Source organism: Vombatus ursinus, unplaced genomic scaffold, assembly GCF_900497805.2.
Source record: "Vombatus ursinus unplaced genomic scaffold, bare-nosed wombat genome assembly UNPS02014791.1, whole genome shotgun sequence".
Lineage (NCBI taxonomy): Eukaryota > Metazoa > Chordata > Mammalia > Diprotodontia > Vombatidae > Vombatus > Vombatus ursinus.
In genome coordinates, this window is record NW_020954569.1 from 4,341,236 (window position 1) to 4,368,497 (window position 27,262).

The 27,262-nt window shown below is 34.8% G+C and overlaps 1 protein-coding gene across 1 annotated transcript in view; it reads right to left on the reverse strand.

The window, feature by feature from the left end:
• Nucleotides 1–755: 755 nt before the first annotated feature.
• Nucleotides 756–27,262, reverse strand: part of LOC114048033 (glutamate decarboxylase 1-like) — a 47,663-nt gene continuing 21,156 nt past the window's right edge. Inside the window, exons 7-16 of the mRNA XM_027869026.1 lie at nucleotides 25,784–25,899; nucleotides 23,121–23,200; nucleotides 19,281–19,335; nucleotides 18,706–18,822; nucleotides 17,798–17,862; nucleotides 16,627–16,705; nucleotides 12,890–13,039; nucleotides 5,563–5,670; nucleotides 4,416–4,505; nucleotides 756–929 (exon numbers count right to left, since the gene is read on the reverse strand). Coding sequence (XP_027724827.1) covers nucleotides 756–929; nucleotides 4,416–4,505; nucleotides 5,563–5,670; nucleotides 12,890–13,039; nucleotides 16,627–16,705; nucleotides 17,798–17,862; nucleotides 18,706–18,822; nucleotides 19,281–19,335; nucleotides 23,121–23,200; nucleotides 25,784–25,899 — 1,034 coding nt within the window. The remainder of the gene's footprint in view (nucleotides 930–4,415; nucleotides 4,506–5,562; nucleotides 5,671–12,889; nucleotides 13,040–16,626; nucleotides 16,706–17,797; nucleotides 17,863–18,705; nucleotides 18,823–19,280; nucleotides 19,336–23,120; nucleotides 23,201–25,783; nucleotides 25,900–27,262) is intronic.

Sequence of the window (27,262 nt, forward strand, 5' to 3'; positions counted from 1 at the left end):
AAAAAAGAGGTGGAAGAATAATGAAATAATGATGAGAAATTTAAAATTGCATGTAGGTATACAGGGTATATGTAGGCATACAGAATGGTGATGTTAAAATAATAAAAGGAATGAGAAATAGGAAAATAGGCGGCTAGTGGGTGTAGGGGAGAGGGCATTGGACTTGGAGTCAGAGAGACTTGAGTTCAAATCCTGCCTCAGACACTTGTTAGCTGTGTGCCTCTGGGTAATGTTCTTACCCTCTTTTAGGCTAAGTTCCCTCATCTGTAAAATGGGATTAGGAATAACACCTCTCTCACCAGGTTGTTGAGATGATAAGATGAGATAATATTTATAAAGTACTTTGCAAACTCTTAGTTGCTATGTAAATATTAGCTAACTATTAAAATGTATCAATTTTCCCTACTTCTTGTACTCTTCTTAAAAATATGGAATATTCAATTTTTCATAGGAGGGAAGAAAAATAATTCATGAACCTTGCTGTTGACAGAACAATTAAGAATACACACTAGTATAGAGGAAAAATACCTTTAACAATTACAAGAATACAGATACATAGTATAGAACTTGACCTCTATCTTATCTAGTAGTAGTGACAATTTTCCTGCTGGTTAGATTTTCCCTTCATTACATCATCTAGACATAACAAAACAAAACAAAAATTAGTTGAGATAGGAGAAAGACTTGAAAGAAATGCTTCCCATAAGACATACTCATTTATAAAGGGGGTACTTTTGGCAAGTGTAATTACAGCATCATAAAGCCCTCCCAAGCCTTTCAATTTCATCAATAAGAAAATCAACATCTGATTGTTTGGTAGCAGGGTTGGAGAAGACCATTCGAAAAAAATTGACTTTATCTCCATGTGGCTGGTAGCTGACCATGGTTGTGCCTTCTTCTATCATCAGTGCTTTAATCTTGGGTGCAATCTGTGTACAACATACAAATAGAGAAAATAATAATAATAATTATTATTATTTTGCAATTGAACACTTCATTTTATTTTACTCTAGATGTTTAAGATCCTGCATTTAGCTTGAGGAAAACTGCGGAAACTAGAAGCTATCAAGCATATTTTAAAGGAAGATGTATTTAACTCCACAGAGGGAGGAAGAAAGCCATGATCTGAACTCATAGTGTTTCCATCTTTATGTCCATAATCCACCATTGTGAACTTCCATAGGAAGATTTCAAGAAGCTAGTATACATCAAAATAAAATGTGTCACACTTAGGCTGTAAAAGATTTTATGCATTTGGCAAATAAAATAACTAAAACACCTGGAAAATGGTTAAAATAAAATATTGTAGGGCATATCGGAATTTTTAGCAGAGGCAATAATATTAGATTTTAGTGCTTATTTTATTGCAATATGGCAACCTTATGTATACTGAAATAGGAACAGATTTATTTAACAAGGTTACTTTTTAAAATAGTAAAACATTTTATATATTTGGGTCAATAAAAAGGGGACCAAGATTTCCTTTGGATAGTTTCTCAGAACAGCACTATGCAGGTTTAAATTAGGACCCCAGGCAGATAACATTGGGGCAAGAAGTGTCACTGTCATAGGGGAAATTTAGAGCAAGGAATTCTTCAACTGACATAAAGGAGTCCATCATTATTGCTATTTCTGTGCATTTTCTTACCCCTGAGACATTGCAGGGCAGCTATTCATTTGATTTGCCACATATACCTTTTTCAAGTTGTATTCTAGATAATAAATAGATAAATTAATCATGTAGTAGTTTTCTTTAAAATCAATATCCACCTTTCACTCAAATCTTCCATGATGTAACATGACTACAAAACAGGAGGCAGCGTGCGACAATGGAATTGGAGTCAGAGGACCAGGGGTCAAAACCTGCCACTAATATGAACCACCCATATAATTTATGTCAAATCATGTAAAGTCCAGGAGCCTGTTTCCTCAATTGTAAAATAAGCTTGGTAGACCAGATGACCTATGAGGTTTCTTCCAGGTTTTGATCTAAGTTCTCAAAAGAATTATAATTTTAACTGAATAAAGAAGAGAAAATTAAGTAGTAAGGATATTACAAATTGACATCAATGATTTTCCCTTTATCACAAGAAGTGGCAAGAAAGACATTGTCAAGGATATGAAAAGCAAGAAAATAAGGTAGCCAAATATTAAGAATGAGAGACAATAAATAGGCAAGGAGAATAGTACATTATTACTTCTAAGATACCCCTCCCACACACTCAAAAGGAGAAAAAAGCTTTCAGTTCATTGAGAGATTACTCTGTTTTATGGGAGAGTTCATCCCTTTCACACTCACAGTTATGACTACTAACTGTGTTTTTCCCTCCATCCTATTTTTCCTTTTGTTTGTCCTCTCTCTCTTCTCACCGTTTCCCTCCAGAACAGTGTTTTGCTTCTATTCACCACCTTCCCTGATCTTCCCTCTCTCCTGTCAGTTCCCTCTCCCCTTTTTTTCTTTTTCTTTTTTTTAGACAATGTGGTTAAGTGACTTGCCCAGGGTCACACAACAAGTAAATGCCCCCTCCTTTTTTCTCAATTTCTTCCAATCCTACTTCCCTGTCAGATAAGATAGATTTTTATATTCAACTGATTTTTTATGTTATTCCCTCTTTGGGTCAATACTGATGAGAGTAAAGTTCTAGCAATGTCAAATGCCCACCCTCCCATCTTTCCATCCAATGTAATAGATTTTTTGCATCTCTTCATGTGGAATAATTTACCCCATTTTACTCCTCCCTTCCTTCTATACCCAGTGTACTTCTTTTTCTCATCCCTTATTTATTTTATGTTATTCCTTCAAATTCACCTTATATCTCTTCCTCCTGTCTGTGTGTGTGTTTGTGTGTGTGTATTCCTTCTAGCTGTACTATTACTGCAGTTTTTAAGAATGAAAAGTATCATCTTCCATGTAAGGATGTAAACAGTTCAGCTCCATTGAATCCTTTATATATTATTCCACCTTCACTTTTTTAGGCTTCTCTTGGATCTTGATGTTGGCAAATTTTTTTTGTTCATTTCTTCTCTTCTTACAAAAGCTTGAAATCCTTCTATTTCATTGAATAATCATTTTTCCCTTTGAAGTATTATGCTTAATTTCACAGTGTAGATGATTCTTGGTTGTAGTCCTAGCTCCTTTGCCTTCAGGAATATCCTGTTCTATGACCTCCAGTTTTTTTTGTTTTTTTTTTTAAATATTGTAGCTGCTAAGTCCTGCATAATCATGATTGTAGCTCCTCTGTATTTGAGTTGTTTCTTTCTGGCCACTTGCAGTGTTTTTCCCTTGACCTGATAGTTCTGAAATTTGGCTATAATGTTACTTGGAGCTTTTATTTTGGGATCTCTTTTGTGAAGTGATTGGTAGATTCTTTCAACTCCTATTTTGCCCTATGGTTCCAGCATATCAGGGCAGTTTTTCTTCATAATTTCTTGAAAGATGCTGTCCAGGTCATCCTTTTGATTATGGCTTTCAGGTAGTCCAATGATTCTGATACTGTCTCTTCTGGATCTATTTTCCAGGTCAGTTGTTTCTCCCATAAGGTATTTTACATTTCCTTCTTTTTTCATTCTTTTGAACTTGTTTGATTGATTATTGATGTCTCATAGAGTCATTAGCTTCCACTTGACCAATTCTCACTTTTAAGGAGTTATTTTCTTCAGTTAGTTTTTGTACTCTCTTTTCCCATTTGGCCAATTGTACTTTGAAAGGAGATGTTTTCTTCAGTGGATTTTTGAATCTCCTTTTCCATTTGGCCAATTCCACTTTTTTAACAATTGTTTTCTTTTTCCAAGCTTTTGACTCTTTTTTTTCATAATTCTGTTGCATCACTCCCATTTCTTTTCCCAATCTTTTTTATACCTCCCTTATATGATTTTTAAGCTCTTTTTTGAGCTCTTCCATGAGTTCTTTCTGAGCTTGCAATCACTTCCCATTTTGTTTTGGAACTTTTCCTGTAGGTGTTTTGACATTATTGTTCTCTTCTGAGTTTGTGTCTTGATCTTCCCTGTCACCATAATAACTTTCTATGGTCAAGTTCTTTGTTGTTCTTTTTCACTCATCTCTTTGGACTTTTTCCTTTTTTGTTCTTCCAAATTTGAGTTCTGCTCCTGGGTTGCAAGGGGCACTGTCTCAGGCTTCTTGTCCCAGTGGCTACAAGCCCTAGCCATTTATCTATTGCTTAACTGATGTTGCCCTGAGCTTCATGGGGGACCCTAGTATCTGATACTGTAGTCAATGAGGCCATAAGGACCTTGTATGAAGGATGATTGACTCTATTCTGGAATTCAGTAGGTCCCCTCCATATATTGAGTTTATAGGACTTAGATCTCATTAACAGTATCTTCTAAACACAGGGACAAACTAGGCATGTAATCTAAAATAGAGCATCAAAAAACAAACAAAAACATAAACCGACCTTTTGAAGTTCTTGTTGCCTCTCATATTCATTGGAGATACTTTTAAGTCTTGGTGGGATATACCAGAAGCAAACATTAGTGAGTTCAGGCTTGAAAACAAGGGTATAATATAAATAATAAAATAAAAAATTTGTCAAAGTTCTTCTAGATTTTTAGACATCTTAATTGCTTTAAAGTTGATATTGTTTTTAGAAAAGGCCAACAGAATTCTTCTAATTTCTATGAATAATAGCTTACATTCAAATAGTACTTCAAAAAATTGAAAATGTTTTATACAAATTAACTTATTTAGTCTATAAAACTCTTCATTTTCAGTTTTCCTTTAAAAACTGGTGGTGAACAAGGAAAAACTGGAGTCATCAAATGGTTGGCCAGTGAGATCCAATCATTTTAGTTTTAAAAATGCAACCATTTCCAGTATGTCTGCTATTCATTTTTACTGTAATTCTTTCATGAATAACATTCACAGTCAAGCAGAAAAGGAAGAGAGAGTGGACTATGAAGAATGATTAGTATAACTCCACAAAACAGTGTTTTTAATTTATTCATTTCTGTTACAGAAATATTACATGACTTCAATTACTACCCACAATGTCCATTTTTTGTGCTATCCAGAAAAAAACACATTTTATATAACCTAAATGAAAAAGGAAACATTAGATTTCTCTAGACTTCATGTCAGAAAAATCAGTACAGCAATTTTCATAGGATAAGTAATTGTAGTGGAATACAAAGAGATTAAATACAGTTTTTAGCCTAAGTATTTTTTGAAATTTAGCTCATTAAGAAACATTACTTCAATTTCAATAACTTTTGCATTTAAGTGAACCTAGCTAAACCAAAAATCCATATAATACAGGAAGCGTCTACTTTAATTACATAGACAAGAAATGGGATAGACTAGGAGAAGAGAAAACAAAACAAAACATTTTTCATTGCTTTTATAGGATCATCACAGCCACTCTCTGACAGAGAGAGAGAGAAAGAGACAGAGACAGAGACAGAGACAGAGACAGAGAGACAGAGAGAGAGGCAGAGAAAACAGAGAAGAGAGGAGAAGGGACAGGATTGAAATGGGATATAAAGGAAGGGAAGGGAAGGGAAGGGAAGGGAAAGGAAGGGGAAGAAAACCATTTAGGAACTTACTTCCCCATCAAATACAAGCTCAAAATTTTCTTTTTTCTTCAGAATCTTGTAAAGATAATCTGCCAGCTCCATAAATGTGTTTATCTGAACTTCAAAGCCAGAGGTGCCCTGTAATGAATACCTACTCAGTTTATTGTTATTTCTAAAATCTCATCTGTTATACATGGTGGTTAATTTTGATAGTTCTATAGAACTCTGCTTTGCCTACATGATAAGTTAAAATTCTTGAAACACAAATATTTCATAAAATAGAGACTGCTTGTGTGCCAAAGGAAGACACCCACATGCATTTAAAAGAACAAAATCCCATTTAAGTCTTTGAACCTTTGTTTTCTCAATTATGATATAAGGGGGTGAGACAAGAAGACCTTCTAAGTCACTTCAGGTATAATGCTATGATCCTGTAACTCTACATAAATGTGAGTACAATCCAAAGATAATAGTCAAATGGTCATCAGTAGAAAAAATAAAGACTATAGATGAAAACTCTACATTTCCTTTCCTAATTGAGTTATTCCTTTTGTAACATTAAATTGCTTTGTTCGCGTATGAAATTTTGGTAATGAGAAATTCTGATGCATTTGTTGTTTCTGGGGTTTCTGAAGGTCAGTTGTGAAATGCTTAGTTGGAAAACATTTTTCCAAACTATTCAGACTCTTGCCTCAAGTTTGTTCAGGTCCTGAAAATCTAAACTAAGGTCACTGTGTTCTACATAGTAATCGAGTTATTTTTTAATCTCTTTTCAAGCTCCCCACTCTACTGCCTCTCCCAACCTTTTCAACTGAGGAATTCACTTCATTTCACGTTTCACCTTAAAAAGTTGAATTCTCAAAAAAAGGCCACCTTCCTCTTCTCCCATCTTCTTCACATTAGTCAGACATCTTCCCCATTATTGTCTCTATTGCTCCTATCTCTGATGATGGTGTGGCAGTTCTTTTTGGGAAGGCAAACCTTTCAGCATTCACATGCGATCTCTCCCCCTCTCATCTTCTACAGAAGTTTACCCTCATTTTTTCTCTAAACTTTAAATTTTTCCTGCCTGCTAGCAGCTTCCTTTCTATCTACAAACAAGCCCATGTCTTCCCTTCCTAAACAACAAACAAAACAAAAACAAAGAAAATGAAAAAAATCCTTTACTTGACCTGACCATCCCACCCTACCTACCATCCTGTTTTTCCTCTATCTTTTCAAATGCATTCCTTAAAAAAGTAGTCTATACTAATTACTTCCACTTCCTATAATATCATTTTGAATTTCTGACAGTCTGACAGTCTAGCTTTCAACCTGATCTTTCAACTGAAATTACCCTCTCCAAAGTTGCAAGTCATCTTTTAATTGACAAATCCAACAGCCTTTTCTCAATGTTCATCCTTCTTGAATTTGCTATAGCCTTTGATACTGTAGATCTCCTTTTCAATAATCTCTAGGTTTTTAAAACACTGCTTTCTCCTGGTTCTCCTGTCTGTCTGAAGCTCTTTCTTGATCTCCTTCACTTCATCTCAGCTATGGCCACCAAGCCTTGGTATTCCCCAAGGCTCTGTCTTGGGCTGTCTTCTGTTTTCCATTTACCCATACTTTAACCTGTTTTTTAATAGCTTGACAACTTTATTTCAATATAATTGCTTCCCTTTGGAAGACACATGCATTTTATTTTATGCCTACAAGGAGATGAGAAGAAAGAATAAGTGTTTATATAGTGTTTGCAATATGTCAGCTTATGAGATGTTCAGAAGGACTAGCACCTTTGATCTATTGGTTTATCAAGCTGTTTTTAGGGCTGCTCAAACACCTCTGGTATCTACCTGTCACCCAGTTCTCACCTTTGGCTCCAAGAATTAGTGCAGTTTCAAACTCTAATAAGTTAACCCCTAAGTCCTCTTAGAGATAATAATTTCTGAGGTACAGCCTCAGTCAACCAATGGCACTTGGACATCTTAGATTGGCTATCCAGAATGCATCTCAAACTCAGCAATCTAAAAACAGCATTCATTTTCTTTACCCCAAATCCACTTCCCTTCCAAGTTCTTTTTATGAATAGCAAGGACACCATCATTCTTCCAGTCACCTAGTTTCTCATTCTTAGCATCATCCTTGACTCCTCATTCTCACTCACTCTACATATCCAGTTTGTTGTGAAATCTTGTCATTTGTATATTCACTATATCTCTCATACATCCCCTTCTCACATATCTACTAAACTAGTGCAGTCTCCTCACATGAACTATTACAATAGCCTTCTAGTCGGTGTCACTACATCAAGTCTCTTGACAGTCCATTCCATCCACTTAGCTACCAAAGATTTTCCTGAAGTGCAGGACTGAACCATTACCCCCTCCTTAGTAAGGTCCAATTACCTACCCCAGCACCCCCATTATCTCCAGGATCAAATGTTGTTTGACATTCAAAGCTCTTAACAACCTGGCCCTTTCATATCTTTCTAGTCTTTTACACTTCACTCTCTTCTACATATCCCACAATCCAGATACACTGGTCTGTTTGCCTTCCCACACATATAACACATGATTTCTTGTCACTACCATTCCTCTGGCTCTCTCTCATGCTTGGAATACTCTTTCCTGACTTCTGCCTCTTGCCTTCCCTCATTTCCTTCAAGACTTAATTCAAATCTCTTTTGCAGGAAGTTTTTCCTGTCCACACTGCTAGGGGCTAGAGACCCTTCTTCTGAGATTATCTTCCTTCTGCCCTGTCTATACCTTGTCTATCAAATTGTTTTCATATTGTCTCTCCTATTAGAATAGGAACTTTTTAATGGCTTGGAACATGTTTTTGTCTTTCTTTGTATCTACAGAGCTTAGCCTAGTTCCTGATCACATGGTAAATTTTGAATAAATACTCATTGATTGATTGATTTTGTAAAGTTTAATTTATCCCACCTAATTTCTTTTGATTCAAGTGAAAGAAGTCAAATACTCATAGTTGTAAGTTATTTTTCTTTCAGATGCCCACATTTTGTAAGTGTCATGAATTTGTCACTTACAGTCATGAATGTCTCTGTGACACCTCCCTTTCCACCCTGGAGCTCATCCCAAGATAGAACTAGAAGAATTCAGAAAGTAACCCTTTCAGATAAGTGTTACACATTTGGTTAGCCTCCTTTCAGAGTCAATATTTGTGCTGATATATGTTGTGCTATAATACATAGTGCTACAGGAGGGGCACTAAGATACAGTTTTCTCTTCCATTCAGAAACCTAGTGCTGCACTAAATCTCTCTGCATACACTTTATAGGACTCAGACAATGTCACTTCTTTTCTCTTTTATCTCATTCTACCTAAATGATGAAGAGCTTTTTAGTTTCTCAAGCTCTTCAAGTATACTCTCTCACAAGATTAGCTAGTTTTCTGTCTAAGGACTTCTTCCTTCCACATGTATTTTCTCTGGAGGAGGAACCATGCTTTCTTACTCTTTCTAGGTTATTTTTTCACTAATAATATGTCTTTGTAGAAGTGGGTTAAGGGAAGAGTGTGTGACCATGGAAGAAGCCTTCTGAATTGAAAGTTCACTGTAAACTCAAGACTTTGTCCTAATAAACAATGTGTTCTAGCTAATTAAGGCAAAGAACACAGTAAAGAATCACATGGTATTTTGAATGACATGCCTTTGTGTACTAATTATGTAGGTGTGAATTTAAAACTTCCATGCTCAAATCCTTGAATCACTATATGATCTCACTTTTGAAACAATCAAGGTGTCAAGGGTTGATAAAAGGGCAAAAAAAGGGTATACTGTGGTATAAGTAGGCTACAGCACATTACAAAGGATGACTTTTCATAGCAGTTAGTGCTAGATGTGATGTCAGAAAGACTTGGGTTCAAATCTAATCCATCAAATTATCACAAAATGATGTTATTTCCAAGCATTTTATATAACTATTTTTAAAATTCTTATACTAATTATATTTCATTTTGATTTGAAATAGAAGAGGCAGCAGTAGAATAGTTTATAATTGTAAATCCAGAACTAGGTTCAAATCTCACCTTTGACATATTCTGGCTCTGTGGCTCCTGGCAAGTTACTTAGCATTTTAGTGACACCCCCCCTCCAAGAAACTATCTAAGAGAAGAAGGTGTTAACCTGAAATGGTAGAAGGACTTCTCACTGTGGGGTTTTCTATACTGCTGAAACAGAGGTTCAGTCCCTAACTCTATCCTTGAAATGATCTCACACTTAGGAGAAAAGTAAACTATTATCCAAATAGCATTATAATTGTTTGCAATGAGATTGTAATTTAAAAAAAAGAATGTAAGCCATGGAAAGCCTTGAAACAGAGTAGGCATGGGCTTTCACAAAGAAATTTTGCTTTAAATGAAGAGTTTTAAGTTTGCATAGGTTTTTGAAGCACTGAGTCCTGTTGTGAAATCTGAAAGATTCCCCATTTCCTTCTGAAATTCTAGTTTTGTTCTTTATAACTTATTTTAAAGTTCACATTATTCTATTACTTTAAGTGTCCCAGAACAGTAGAATGTGAACATGTAATATTGACTTCATAGGGAATAAGTAGTTAAATTAATGCAATTGTCAAATTGTAAATGGATTATTGTGCTAATTAGCATGTTATCATGTGCTAAGAAGATGCAAATCTCCAAGTATGAAGGTCTCAAAGTCTGGGACCGTTCCAAACAACTCTAGGAAATGTTGAACTTTAATGGTACTAGCTCTGATGTTTTTGTGGGATTTTTATTTCTTTTTCTCCAGTTCATTTTTTTTTGGGTGAGGCAATCGGAGTTAAGTGACTTGCCCAAGGTCACACAGCTAGTAAGTGTCAAGTGTTTGGTCTGAGGCCAGATTTGAACTCAGGTTCTCCTGACTTCAGGGCTGGTGCTCTATCCACTGCACCACCTAGCTGCCCTAAAATATTAAGAGTATTAATACTGTGTCCTATATGTCTTTTTGGTTTTTTAGGCAATTGGGGATAAGAGACTTGAGGGTCACACAGCTAGTAAGTGTCTGAAGTCAGACTTGAACTCAGGTCCTCCTGACTCCAAAACTAATGCTCTATCCACTGTACCACCTAGCTGCACCTCTCCAGTTCATTTTAATTATATACAACCTTTTGAAGTTCCTTCCACCTTTGGTATACATATGCAAGGAGACACAGAGGCTTTCTACTGGCCAAGAATGCAGTAAAAATAGGGCTTCTTCCCAATTCTCCAGTGATGTAAACAGATATTCAACATAAAGGCAGCTATAGAGCAGGAGGATAGAGTTTGAGGACCATTCCAACTTCACTTTTGTTTTTGTTTTTTTTTATCAACTTTATATTTATGCTAAGTCAAGAACCTGGAAATCAATTGATAAATGGATGAATTTCTTTTAAAGCATTTATGTGTTTACTGTGTGTTATGTATTGGGGATCCAAACACAAAAACAAAGCCAGGCCCTGTTTCAAAGAAGCTTATGTTCTAGGGGAGAAGATAGCATAGAATTCGAAGGCAGGGTGGGCCACTTTGCTATTTGGATGGTGAATGGAGTCATAGGAGAGCAAATTGGCATACCTCATTCAGAAACAATGGTACAACTAAACTGAAATTGATTCATTGTTCCAGAGTTAGAGAGGGCATGGCATATGGAGGTAAATGCCCCTTGGCAATGAGGTTGATAAGGAGTAAAGACTTGAGGAGTGAAATAAGTCATGGTGTCTGGAGCATTATTGAAATAGAGATTGGTAGTTGTGGGCTTTTGTAGCCTTAACTTCTACATAACTCTTTTTTTTTTCTTCTAGCAGACACATAGAGTTTGGCCCATAGGACAACCACAAATGATTAAATAACATTAGGTTAATCAACAAGCATTTACTAAATATTTACTATGTGCCAGACACTGTGCTGAATGGGGGGATACAAAGAAAGCCAAAAAAATTAAAAACCCATTTTCTCAAGGAGTACACATTTTAATGGCAGAGACAAAATTGAAATTGTTGTATATAAAATATAGATCTAGAACAGAAGAAAGGTAATTTTATAAAGAGGGGTCTACCACCCAAAAGGATCAGAAGAAGCCTCTAACAAAAGGGGGATTTGACCTAAATCTTGAAGGGAGTCAGAAAGAAGAGGTGAGGAGGAAGAGAATTGCAGGTAACAGATATAATCTGTGCATAGGTACAGAGTCTGGATATAGAGTGTTGTGTGCTAGGAATTCCCAGTTGGTCAGTGTAGTTGGATTGGATAGTGAAATGAAGTGAAGCATAGGAGGGCTAGAAAGGTAGGGAGAGGCCAGGATATGAAAAGAATTAAATGACAAACAGAAGACTTTATACCGGATCCTGGAAATGGTAATGAGTTTATAGGGGAGTGGGTAAGAGGTGAGGAGTGTGTCACATAGTAACTGAGTGGAAGATGGATTGGAGTGGTGAGTACTAATTAATTTGAAACCTTAAATCAGACAATTGTATCAGACTGAAAATTTTTGTTTAGCCTAAGACATGAGTAGCCAAAAAGAATAGACTTTCTTTAAGCCTGTATCATTGTGGCTCACTTTTGTGAGCTACCTGATAGGTATGTTATCCAATAACCCTAGTGGCTACACAGAAAAAGAAGATTTCAGTCTACTTTTGTTAAGAAAGGGTTTTTCTCTTTACCACAACTTAGTGGATAAGAGTGAAAAAAGGCATTAAAAGGGCCTTGAAGCTAAAGTGCATGGTATCAGAGAGTAGCTAGGTGGAAAAAAAGGATGTTCAACAGAGATAACGTGACATCACCATGCACAATCCATCACAGAAATGACATGCCCAGCAAAGACAATGTCCTCAATATATATTAGTAGAGAAGAGTATGGTGGAATTACTAGGGGACATTTACTGCCTGACAATATCAGAGTTATGAGCTTCCCTGGCCATGTATTTGCTCTTTCCATACCTCCCACCCTGTGTGTTCTCCAAATATGTTCTCTGGTCTTTTTGGTTCTTGGAATGTTCCTTGGATGTGTGTGTCCCTTACATGCATGTTCTTTGGATATACTTGTCCTCTGATTATATGCTCTTCTCTACTGGTAACATAGTAACTAATGGTAGAGTATATCCAATATGTACATGGAAAAATCTTTACTTATCATTTTATTTGCTATACTATTTAAAGGAGTATTATTTGTTTAAATGAATATTTCTTTAGGCTGTCTGGTAAAAGTAAAATCATTACTGCCAACTCATGAGCATTGGTTTATGTAGGTGTTGATCCATGGAGATCCTTTTTTTTAAAATATATATTCTGGAAGTTTATAAGTGAGGGTGGTATCCAAGAAGTTATAAGCTGACATACCTATTTTCCCCAAATAACTCAAAGCCCAAGCAATGTAGATGGTGAAATTCTACCTTTGCTTTCCACATTAACCAGAGTTTGAAGATATCAACATGTCTGCCACATTGAATTGTCTTGTCTCCAGTGTCATAGCCTACATCATAATGTTTATCAGGCTGGAACAAATACTCAGCACACATCTGGTTGCATGATTCGAGAAGACCCTAGGAAAAAAATTATATATTTAGTGAATAAACTATATCTGTCTTAAAATTCATTGTTTTCTATTGATTTAACTTTTACATTAAATTATTTGATGTGTCAATGAACTCAATTTCACTAGCGTATGTCCACTAATATAGTTCATTAGTGATATGTGCCTTCACAGATAAATATAGAACATACTATTGATCATCACCATTCACATATTCCTTATTTGTAAATTTGCCTAAAATTTATTTGTAACACTAAAATCAATACTTGTGGAACTTTTCCAGTCATTCATGGGTGTGTGCAAAGTGTCAAAAAAAAAAAATCTGAGTCACTCAATATGCATGTTCCCAGCTGAGGTCAAACAAGGTAATACTCTATTTGTTTTAGCTCTCATATTATAAACAAATGTCCTTTTCCCATTCTAGTTAGTGTATTTTTTTTCATTTTTGTGCTTTTTTTTGTAATTTTGATGTTTAAAGTATCCTCCAAACGTAGCGCTGAAGTTCTATCTAGTGTTCCTAAATACAAGAAGACTGTGGTGTGCTTTATGGAGAAATTAGTTAAGTTAGACAACTTTACTGTTAGAGAAGTTTCATTTTGACATGAGTTATAGTGCTCTTGGCCCTGAATTCCTTGTTAATGAAGGAACAATACCATATATCCAGAAAAAGGGAGAGGAAATTTGCTGATCTGCATGAAGTAAATATTGTGACCAGAGGCTTACATGAACCTAATGGAGAGCTTCCACTAGGATCAGTGATTCAAGATTCATTAATTCAGTGTCCATGGTGACTTAATAGCATATAATTACTGCAAATAACAAAAATCAACTGTATATGCATAGAAATTTTATAAAGTAGTGAGCATTAATAACTAGAGTAATTGGAGCAGCTCTTTGTAGAAGATAGTATCTGAGATGTACTTCAAGTCACTTTAAGATGCAGAGGCACTTTCAAAAAATTGAGGGAGTGTCATCCAAGGCAAAGGCACAGGTGGGTGATGTAATTCTCTGAAAATCCTCCAAAGAGGACAAAACCAACATGCTGGAAGGTTCCTCTACATCTTTTACCTTTTCATAGGTACTCGGGCTGCACTTGAACTATCTATGTGTTGTTACTTGCTCTATATAACTGAAAAGACCCACTACTTTTCTGACCATAAGGTATTTTATTGTTATCCCTAATATCTGTAGGACCCTGGGCAAATCACTCAACCTCACAGGTCTAGCCAACTCCTTAAGACTATTAGCTATAGTGGAGGTGACAACTTGCACTGGTATAGAATTTGTTCACCAGGAGGTATCCTACACCAATGAAACCACAGATCCAGTCTTATTCCTGGTCCCTTTCCCTAATGTCATTTATAGTATATACTTACATAATAATAGTAAATATATAATTTTAAAAATTTTGATTTTGGAATTCAAAGCAATCTAATTCACTTAGAAAAATGTGAAATACTTAGATGAAACTGGAAGACTTTAGCAGATGTTTTCACTGGGACGATACTTCACTAATGATTTAAAAAATCAACCACCTCAATTTTTAAAAGCACAAGAAAATGGTTGTCCCTTTAAAATTAGGTTTAGAATATAGAAAATTATATTTAGAATATACTTAATGGCAGGTACAATATTTCTTCCTGTGATTTTAGAAAACAACAATGAATTATAGTATAAACACCAATCATATAAACTGGCACACATAGACAAGGTCAATAAGACCTAAGGCTCCTCCATTTGTGGTTCTCTATTTCATTCTTGCCCAGGATTCAAATTCAAATTTAATCTTCCCATCTGAAAGATTACCAAATGCATTCCTCTCTGCATTAAAAGGTCAGTGAATGAGTCAGCTCAAGTTGATTTAGGAAATGTTATTCAATAACAGACTCTTGCACATTCACCCATCAACAGAGTAGGGAGGCTTTTACTCAAGACCCCTCTACTTGTCTCTATCACTACACAAAAAACAAGTAACACATGCAAAAAGAACACCACATCCTCTGGTATGAACCACCACTTCCAGTATCAACTATTTCTTTGTACTCTTAAGTTGTGTGACAGGCAAGAATTCAGAAGAACACTAGTTTGGGAAAGATGCATGAGAAATGAAGAATCACTTCCTTCCCTTTATCTACCCTCCCCCATACCCATATCTTCAATTCACTATTTGACATAAGATAAATTTTTGTTTTCATGGTCAGCCTAATAAGCTTTATTCCTTTAGTGTTGAACAGCTATCATTCACACCCCCCCCCAAACTGACAAACAAATTTAGTATTAAATGTATGAATTATAACCTATGGTCTGACAATTATCTAAAACCATTTAAAAGATACTAATAAAATGCACAATGTAATGTAAATGTAATTATTTTCCTTAATGTCTTTTCCATTGTTTTCTAGATTTAAAATAAAAAGGATCATTGACAAATTGACAAATTCATCTTCAAATTCAAAAGAACAAAGTATATATATTAGCTCTTTAATATGACTCAAATTAGCTCAAAATATGACTAGAAAATATTATAAACTGTCTACCTAGTTACAGTACCCCAGTTATATGTCATCTAAACTGAGATAATCCAGAGACATACTTAATCATTAATGAAGGTCTACAATGATACTAGTGGTAGAATAATAGCTAATATGCATATAGTACCTTAAGATTTGCAAAGCACTTTACATATATTATTACATGTCACATGTTATCAATACATAATATATATGATCAATGTATATATATTTTCCATATATGACCTTAAAGCAATACTGAAAATTTTGGCACTTTGAGAACTGAAAGAATTGAGCAACAGAACCATAAGGCTTTCCCAAGCCTCTTGATGATTTCAGAGATTAAATGCTACCAAAAATCTACAACATATTCAATTAGCTTGAGAAACCCAAGCACTTCCATCTATGGGTACCTACCTTTTACCTCCCAGAGTCTTTTCTCACTCCTCTTAAACACTTATTGATCAAATGTTCTCTTTGTTCATGATTGTCAGAATCATTGTCTTAAGAGAAACTCTCTTAACTTCTTTGAGAAGCAACAGGGTAATGCTTTAGAGGAAATAAAATTGCTCTATTCATTTCACTTTTATATGTTAAGAAAGAGAGAACTAAGGTGGAAGAATGAAGAAAGCATCCAAAAAGATGTGTAACCTCTTGCCATCAGATAGAAATATAAATAATTATTCATTTGATAGGGATTAAGACAAGCCCAGTCATTTCATTGATATTTATAAAAATCTGTGAGTTATTAAATTCCTTTACCAATGTAGGTAAGCATAATTCTTGGTGGCATCAATGAGCAGATTGTTTATATGTCTAACACTGTCAATAATCCATGCCTGAAACTACATATACCTCTAGTGAGATGGCAGTACTTTTCATTGGCTGGCAACTAAGCTGAGTTCAGTTATGGGAACCATTCACTCACAAGGAGCTAACTTTGCACCTTTTGTCATCATTCTGCTGCAGATAATCAAAACAAGGTACCCAAAGATTCTATACTTTTTTAACCAGGACATTTACTACACATTGAGAGCCTTGTATGTGATGTGAAGAAGTCCATGATGTAGGAATACATATAACTTACCTTTTCTCGGATCAGGACAACAGAACACTGAAGAGGGACTCCCATCAGTTTGTGTGGATTCCAGGTCACAGAGTTGGCCCTAGGTGACAAATCAGTTGTGAATTAGATAGAACTGACATTAATATTAGCATGTTTCTAAAGCACAGATATGGCCATGTCACACACACACACACACACACACACACACACACACACACACACACACCCCATACCCCTTACTTAGTAAGCTCCAGTAGCTCCCTATTACCTCTAGATTAAAATATAAACTCCCCTATTAGGCATTTGCAGTTTTTCATAACCTGACACCTCCCTGCCATTTCAGTCTTCTTTCACTTTTCTCCCCTCCATGTATATATAGTCTAGCCTTACCTGGCATATGATACTATATCTCCTATCTCTAAGCCTTTCCATTAACTGTTTATCATGCCTGGAATACTGCTCATTCTCATTACTGCCTCTTAGAAACTCTGGTTTATTTCAAGATTCAGCTCAAGTGCTAGCTTCTGTAGGAGGCCTTGCTCACCCCGGGACCCCAGCTGCTAATATCTTTTCCTCTAAAATTACCTTGTATCTGCATGTATCTTGTATATATCTATGCATGTCTATGTTATTTTATCCAATACAATGTAAGATCCTTGAAGGCAGGTTCAATTTTTTTTGTTTTTTCTTTGTATTACCAGCACTTAGTAGAATGCCTGACACATAGTTACTGATTAATAATTGCTTGTTGATAATGATGGCACCAATGATAATGGTGACTCACTTGCTGATTATCACATACTAAGCATTATATTCCATTTCCGTGCCTTTGCACTGGCTATCCCCCATACCTGGAACATTCTCCTTCCTTATTGTCATCTCTTACAATCCCTATCTTCCTGCTAGACTCAGTTCAAAAACCATCTCCTTCAGGGAGCTTTTCCCACCAATTGACCCAGCTACTAGGTTCTTCCCTTCCCCTGATTACCTTCAGTCAACTTTGTATGTATCTTGCATATGACTCTACATGTAAATGTTGTATCATCTCCCCTATATTTTTGCCTTTTATTATATATCCAGGGCTTAGTACCATGCCTTACATATAATAAAAACTATTTTTTGTTTTATTTATACCTACTACTCTTTCATAGTCAAAATCTTTTCCCAAAATAGCATAATAGAGTCTATTCACCTTTCGATGCCATGAAGCTTATAAGAATGTTTTTTGGACATCAATAATCCACCTCCCCATGCTGCCTAAAACAAATGTGGAAAAATATAAATTCTCATTAATAATAATAATTCTCAAATAATAATTCTCATTATGTTTTAAATCTATCATTTATGTCTTATTCATTAGTTCTATCTAGCATATCAATTTTAAACTAGATTAGAATAATCCCTGTTTTTGAAAGCATAACCCTAATTCCTACTATAGCTCTCTGGGTATAATCCTATTGCATGGTCAATTAAAATCTTTATTTTTCAATTAATGAAAGAAGAATTCTTGAGGACAATGAACAGAGATAGATGAAATAATTAATTTGCCATGAAATTTGACAATAATACTCAATAACCCAAATTCCATTCTACTAGTTTGTATTTGGGCAAGACTCTCATTGAAAGACTGGAGGAACAATGCTAAAGAACAGCTTTCTCAATTGCTAGTTTCCAAGTGTTTAGATCCTCTTAAATGACTCTTGATTACTGTATTATTTTGAGTTAAAGGAGTGTAAGCTACTTCTTGATATTTTTAATGAGATGGTCAACCAAGCAGACAAACACACAATATTATGAACACTTTGGATTTGGACTTAGAAGACAAAGAGGAAGATTCTAACATGATATCTACCAATCAATAAAATGGCAGCTCTCTACATTATCATTTTAAAAGCATTTTTCAAAATTGCAGTTTCATCTGTTTTTTGTGCAATGTAGGCCAATTTAACACCATGCACACATGCATTCATCTAAGTAAATGAGGTTTGAAGAAAATTGTTTGCCTTGCCTTCAGGGCACACAAAGAATCATTGATGATTCTTTCTTCTACTCAGTTTTTTTCAAGCAAATGTGTAAGTCAGACACAAGTATATGCCTTACATCCACGTGCATCCAGAGGTTGTGCCGCTCGCAAACATCAGCAATGTTGTTCAGAGGATCAAAGGCACCATACACTGTTGTACCTGCTGTGGCACTGACACAGAAGGGAGTAAGTCCCTGTCAAGAATGTAAGGTCACTGTCACATGTGTAAGGAAGCAAGATTCTTACAGCTTATGAGGTTAAACATTAACTTAATTGACAGTCTTTTCCAAACAGTTCTTTAACTCCTCAAAAATTTTCATATAATTATTATGTATCCCTCAAGGTGTCAAGTTTTTTTTTCTATTGCATTCCATTGGTATGAAAGAAAATAATAGCTACCATATGAACAAAGATTGCCAGAGGATAGCAGATAGGCTGATGATTTGTTGATTGTCTTTTTGACTTTTGTCAGAAGTAAATCCAGTGAAGAAGTTACCCATCATATCTTACAGCAGTACAGCTTGTGTAGCTCTCTTTGGGGTGGTCTTTTAGGGATAGTTTTACTTCTTATGTTTCTTTTTCAATTACAGTGTAGAAAATGCCATACTTTTATATCACTTAATATTCCATGCACAGACATTTTAAAACATACCATTTTCTTGGATCGTAGTATATTTTCCTCTAATTCTAATGGAATCATCTTCCCCCTTCAAAATGTAGATTGTCAGAAAAGACACACTTTGTTAGCTATTCATTTTGAGTAACATATAAAAGATAAAGAATTCATATAAGATTTGAAGGTCAGGTTCTTTGTATGGCATTTTCCAAAGGACATCAACTTTAGGAGAAATATCTTAATTATCTAGCAAATTGACCTATGCACAGTGGGTGCTCAAAATTGTCTTTCTGATTATCAACTGGTCTTTTTAATCAACTGCATTACACACATACATATTTGGAAATATTTAGCACTTCTTATTTAATGGAATTGCTATTCTTTCATAATCATCTAACATCTTACATTAAAATAGAGCCTTGATGTTTATAAAGTACTTTACATAAATTATCCCATTTCATCCTCAGGACAACCTTATGGCATTGGTATTATCATTAGCTCCTTTTATAGATAAAAATCTGAGACTCCAGGGAGCCTTCAGTGACTTGTTCATAGTCACTGAGTTAGCAAGTAGGTGAGGCAGGATTTAAACCCAAAGTCTTTCTGACTCCAAGTCTTGTAAACTACTCATAATGCAAAACTACTGCTTTATCCATTCAGATATCCCAGAATTACCACAAAAATGAAGGCAAAGGAAAATAGGGCAAACAAATTCAATTTTGCAATCCTCTGAAAGTGTGAGCAACTCAATTTTCAAGACTGTGATTATAGGAAAATAGATCTTGAGCTGAATGGGATCTTAAAGGACTTCTATTCAAACTCCTTTATTTTACAGTTGAGGAAACTGAGGCCAAGAGAGAGTAAATGACCTATCCAGTGTCATAAATCTACAGCTCCATAATATACAATGCTTTGAGAAAAGTGAGGATCAGTTTTCTCTGAGATGCCTTTTTTTTGCAGTAATTTTGTCACTTGTTCCTGAAGAAAATGTAAACTTCTATGGGGTGGAACTATTAGTATATCAAGTCACTAGCACGGTAACTATGTCTTCTAAGTTTTTAATAAAAGGCACATAGTAGGTACTCAAAAATGCTTCTGGATGGATTGTTATTGATTTTTTTTCTCTCTGACAGTAGCCTACTTGGATATACAAGAGCATACTTTTCAAACACAAGATTAATCAAATTGCCCATCCTTCAAGCTCACTATTTCTTAAAATAGCCCAGAGCTCTGAATATGCCTATGGCACATCAATATAATACACAGAGGTAAATAAACTTGCTTTCTGAGAACAATTCACTAACTCCCTGTGGCTCGATATCAAGTCGCACCAGTTGCCAACTTGTGAGTACTTATTTTGCAGGAAGGATGTGTTATCTACAATCTAGCAAATTAGAATTGCATTAGTATGACTTTATATGTTGAATGTGCTTGAGGGACTTAAAGTATTTGGAAAGGCAGAGAGGCTCAATGCCTTCCTCCTCTAATACTTTTTAGAAGATATGAGCCCACAGTGAGATTTCCTTATTTTTCACTTACATGGCCTTCATTGTGCTGTTAATCTCACAATTATTCACATGAGGTATGGAAGTGTAATGAACTTGTAAATAAAGAATATGAAACAAGAGAAAACAATATATTTTGGCATGTTAACAATTCCATGTCAAATTAAAGAAATGTATTCTTGATCATGAGCCTGGGGATTCTCCAGAATTTGGAGGGCAAACCATTCTATATTTGTTGCATTAAACTTATTTACCTTTTATATTATTGACTTTGAAATGTTTAAGGCTTATTTCCTCAATAAGGTGTTACTCTTCTTAAAGATATAACACCTTTCAATATAGCTCTTTTGTATCTCCCACTGAACCTAGCACAGTGCCCTGTACACTATAGCTATTCAAAGGTAATCGTAATAATGCATTTATAATATTCAAAATCAACACTATTAATTCATAGCCATATAGTGCTTTAGGGTTACAGAGTCATTTATATTTACTTTATTCCCATAGCAGTCCCAGAAGGTGGGTAAGTAAAGCATACCATTTTGCTATTTTATTTCCATTTTACTTATGGGAAAATTGAGGAAATGAATTGTCCAAGGTTGCAGTTTGTCAATGGCAAAGCTGGTACCTGAATACAGGAATCTTGACTCTGTACAATTTTTTTTCCTCATTAAACCACAACACTTCCCTCACAGCAACCATTTTGTACAACACAATATTATAGTCTAGTACCCTATCCATTATACCCAACCTAAAGTTAATTAATTAATTAATTCTATTTTTAACTAAGTCTAATCAAAACAATCAGTATACCTATATGTCAAGCACTCTAACAGACAGAGGATATACTAGTACAAAGACTGAAACAATCTCTTCTGTCAAAGACCTTATATCTTAATGGTAGAAATAACAAGTACCTATAAAATATATACAACTGATATATAAAGGCAATAAATAGGAACATTCAAATTGGTTAAGAACAAGGTAGTTCGGAAAGATGTGAGAAATTTGGGAGATCATAGATGTCATGCAAAAGATGGAGTTTGAGCAGAAAAAAAGAGACATGAAGTAGAGATAAAGGAAAAGTGCATTCTGAGAAAGAGGGACAACCAGTGCAATGGCAAGAAGATGGGAGATGGAGAATCCTATGTGAGGAATAGAGACAAGGCCAGTCTGACTGGATTATACAATAGGGACTAGGAAGTAATTTCCAATGATAGTAGACATATAGGTGGGAGGCAGGTTACATAGGGCCTTAAAAACTAAATAGAAGAGTTACATTTCATTTTAGAGACAATGAACAGAAAGCCACCAGAGTTGGATGAGTAGGGGAATCAAATGATCAGACCTCTATTTATGGAAATTTACTTTGGAAATTTCCAGTAGGAAATGTCCAGTGGGCGACTGGGACTGAAGCTCAGGACAGTCAAGCTAAATGTATAGAACAGAGGCAGCTAGATGGCACAGTGGATAGAGTACTGGCCCTGTAAGTCAGGAGGACCTGAGTTCAAATCCAGCCTCAGACCAAACACTTGACACTTACTAGCTGTGTGACCCTGGGCAAGTCACTTAACCCCAATTGCCTAAAAAAAATGCATAGAACATTTACATAGAGGTGATACTCAAACTTATGGACTTTGATGAGAAAATGAGAAAGAAGACAAACACAAAGACAAAGATGAAGAAGAAGAAGAAGGGGAAGGAGAAGAAGGAGAAGGTGAAGGAGAAGGAGAAGAAAGGGAAAGAGAAGGAGAAGAAGGGGAAGAAGAAGAAGAAGAAGAAGAAGAAGAAGAAGAAGAAGAAGAAGAAGAAGAAGAAGAAGAAGAAGAAGAAGAAGAAGAAGAAGAAGAAGAAGAAGGAGAAGAAGAAGGAGAAGAAAAGGAATAGTAGTAGTAGTAGGAGGTGGTAGGGAAAGAGGAGGAGGAGGAGGAATGAGAAGGAAGAAGAAGGGGAGGAAGAGGAGGTAGAGTAGAATGACTAGGAAAGACTGTCATATATGACAGTGAATATATCTTTGGAAACTTTGGAGAGAGCATTTTCGGTTGAGTAATGAGGTCAGAAAGCAGTTTGTAAAAAGTTGAGGAGTAAAAAGAAGTAGAGGCAGTGAGTATAGGAACCTTTTCAAGGAAATGAGTTAAGAAAGGGAGGTGAGATATAGGACAATAGTTAGAATGAATGGTAGGAAAGAGTTTTCTTAAGGATAGGGAAACTTATGTATCTTTGGAGGCAATAGAGAAAGGAAGACATTGATAGGAAGCCTAAGCTGGTTTGAAATAGATGTCTTCCTAAGAGCCCTGAGTGAAACCAAAACATAACAGAATCTCAGAAGTCAGGTTAATTATAGATTTATAAAAGGAGAGCTAAATCTTACCTTTCATCACATTTTACCTCAATCACATTATCAGTTCCAATGCCAAGTACTGCTGCTATTTTCCTTATGGAATAATGACTCTTGAAAAACAAACAAAAAAGATATAGCTATATTGATATATAAGATATAGCACAGCTTAGTGGACAGAGAGACAGAGTCAGGAAGGGATCTAAATATTTATTTCTTTTAAAAAAAGAATGGTGTCTTATACTTTTTTAGTGTTCTGTATACTGCTTCACACTGCTAAAGAACCATGTGAGGAAGGGGGAGAGAAATACAGACAAAGAGAGATAGAGATAGAGAGACAGAGAAAATGATGTCATGATTAGAGAAGTGCCTTGAAGTCATGAAGATCTGTGTTCATGTCTTGCCTATAATGCATACTGGATACATCACCAGAGAAAATCCACTTAAACTCTCTGTCCCCCTGAAAAATCCTTAACACTGTTAGTTTTGGAGTAATTGTAGATCATCAGCAGTGGAGGGAGCTCTCCACCCTGTAGTGATGATCTGGCAGGTTTGAAAAAAAGAGGAAAAAGAAATACACTCTAAGCTTCATGTATGTGTGTATGTGTATGCACACACACACACATCTGCATATACACCATGGATTGATAATACATGTTTCTAGCTATTATATTTATATGTAATACACAATATATTTATTATAATAAAATATATTTATTACCTACATAGCTGTTTTGCTAGGATTATGGATATTTCTCTGTATTTACATTGGAGACCTTCATTTTCATATCTTTACCACTGACTCTGAGGGTTTGATGGCAGTCCTGTCCTATGTTCTCTTGTGCTTGTCCACCTCTGATATGGCCATGCTGCCAAACTCAGGTCCTTCCTAATATCTTTTCCAATTCCTCCTCATGTTATGCAAGAGAGAATGAGAATAAGTGACTCATTTAAGGTAAAAATAAATAGGAACAGAGTCAGAACTAGAACACAGATCTCCAAACCCTCAGTCTACATTTTGTCCACTAGCACATGCTGTCCTATCTTATGAATGTCACCAAGATGGTAGTGACAGATGAGACTGAAAATTTACTATCCTAAATTCTATTTTAATTGTCAGCAAAGGCTTTATTACACCAACATAGTATGTCCCAAATGTTGGAGAACCCTTTTTTTCCATGCAAGAAAGAGAAAGAATGAAATAAATTATTCCTATAGAGTGATTATAGAGCAAGAGATATATACTCAATCAGCATAATAGAATTTTCATTAATTTAACATTTTACATTGCATCTTTGGTGTTAAAATCACCTCTAGAAGGAAGAATAACATAGAATATTAACCATTTGGAGAAATAAATGAAACAACAATTAAATGTAACATGTATCAATTAAAGTATAATGGTAAAATATCCATTTAATTTAACAAACTGTAGTCCATTAGATTGAGCTCTTCAGCTTTAGGAAATGCCAATCATTCCACAAATTGGGTCTCCCAAAAGAAACATAATTTGTTTAAGTTGAACTTGAAAGCTAAGAATATGAGGGCATTTGATTTTAAATGATGTGGCAGGAGAGAAAGAGAGGAAAACCAGGCCAATTAGAAGATTTTACTTATTTAAAAAAGAATGAAAGAAAGAAAACAAAAGTAGAAAGTAAAAGTAATGTTATGTACTTATTCAGGACATTAAGGCTAAAATATATATCAGTGTTAATTATATATATATAATTTTGTATTAATATATTAAATATATATGTAATATAAAATATATAACATTTCATATTAATCATGTTGGGAAGCTGTGTGGTGTAGTGGATAAAGTGCTGGGTTTGGAGTTAGGAAAACTTTTCTTCCTGAGTTTAAACCTGGCCTCAGACACTTACTAGCTGTGTGACACTGGGTAAATCATTTAACCCTGTTTATCTCAGTTTCTTCCTCTCTAAAATGGGCTGGAGAAGGAAATGGCAAACTGTTCCAGTATCTTTGCAAAGAAAACTCCAAATAGGGTCACAAAGAGTCAGACATGAATGAAAGGACTAAACAAGAATGAAGTTAATAATGTCATATCACATCATATCATGTCATTTCATAACGTATCTGTGTGTAAACGCATCCACATACTCTACAAGTCATAGTATACTTTTAAGTTTTTTTTTTTAAACTGCAATAGGATTTTTGGGAACATTATCTTTTTATAGACTAGCTCTTCAATCGAAGTTTTTCCTTCCAAATAACATCTTTGTCCCTAAATCAGAAACTGAGACACTTCCACTATTATTGACCTCATAGTTGCTTATTTCATTAAAAAAAAAAGACAAAATGTGCTTGTTTTAGACATGCTACAGGTCTTTTTTTTTTTAGATAAAGGAAATATTGGATCCTTCTTTCCATTTTCTTCTTTATTTTTAGCCTGCTAAAGTGTATATTTTCCATACAGAATTATTTATATCAGCTATCTTCCCAGTCCCAAATGACTAGAAACTGACATTCCCACACACATAGCACTTGATGGTATGGCCACATACACTTTGTCCCAGAAAAAATGTGAATCTAAAAAAAAAAATTAAAAAAAATAAAAATGTGAATCTGTTTGCTACATGGAGCAGCACTAGTCTTTTAAGAGTCTTATCAATATTTCTTGTTATTTTTAATTTATACATTTTAGGACTGTTTATTCATTTTAAAACTTCACTTACATGTTCAGAAACAAGTAATACAATCTGTGGAAGTACAGCCATGCCTTTGGTTTTAATCTCTGGAAATTTTTTGTAACGAGCTACCAATATGCTATATAGATTTGATATGCTCCCACCTATGGAAAAAAGAAAAAGGGGATACTAATAATCCAATTTCTAATAAATTAGAATGGAAAAAGAAAATAACATTAAATTGAGAAATCTACCTAACTGAAATTAAAGTCATCTATTGTCATTGATGTTATCTTGAAAATATTCTCATAGATAGTTTTAAGAGAAAAGTTTAATACCATAAGTTACTTTTTTTGAAGCTCTCTTTCTTGAAAAAGCAAAAATAAAATAAAATAAAATATATGTACATCCCTTTGGGGGAAATGTAAAAAAACATATTTTAATGATATATACTTTCATGGGATCATTTAATTTATTGAAGAAGATGTGAGTCCATCTGTTCTGATTGGTACCTGAATAGGAATTCCCTTCATAGAACACTTGACCTGAAGCTATCGTTGAATATACATACATGAAAATATCATTTCAGACTTTGCAAAATCATGGAATGGCAGGTACATGTAGCCTCCTAGATTATTATAACTGGAAAGATCATTATCAATCATTTAGCCCAACACTGTCAAACTTACACATGTCAAGTGAAGTCTTGATGTCAAAGAGTAAAGCTAAAATAGAGAAGACACCCAAAGCGAGGAGTCATGAGTTTTATCAAGTGTCTAATCCATGATGTTTTCTGAAATTAAATTACTCTGAGTCTATACCAGTGTCCAGGCCTACCAGTCTAGAAATTCTAATAAAAATAGGAAATTAAGTTAATCTGATATAACTTATTTTAATTTCACCAAAACTAATTCCTACTGGTCATTACTTCCCAAAGTACACATAAGCCATTAGTGTAGTAATCAATTATAGAATGTTTCAGGAGATTAATGAAAATTTTACTAGGTGATAATTTTCAAAATCTATTCTTTATTTTTTTTTTAAATTAAGGCATTTTTTCATCTCCAGTTTCACAGCTACCCACCAATATCTGAAGTGATTAATAGAAGTTCGAAAATCTCACATGTCAAAGCTCATAGGATTCTAAGAGGTATCATAGATTTAGAGTTATTATTGTGGAATGTAATCATCCAAAAATCTAGATACTTAGAATTATTTAGAACAGCTAAGCATTCACCTTATTCTTTTTTTTTAATTTTCTTATACCTTATGGTTTTCCATTGCCTAGAATTTCACCTACATACTTCCCTTTCTCTGCTCCTTGAGAGCCATTCTTTTGGTGATGATTTTTTTTAAATAAGAAGAAAAAAATTTGCAAAAATAAATGTATTATAATCAATACAACTTAATTATCTTTTTCCTATTTTTTCCAGTGTAAAGAAAAGAGAGAATAGTGGGGAGAAAAAACAGCTAAGTGAAATAAATTGAAATTTGACAAGCACCATCAAAACTAAAAGAAAGCTATGC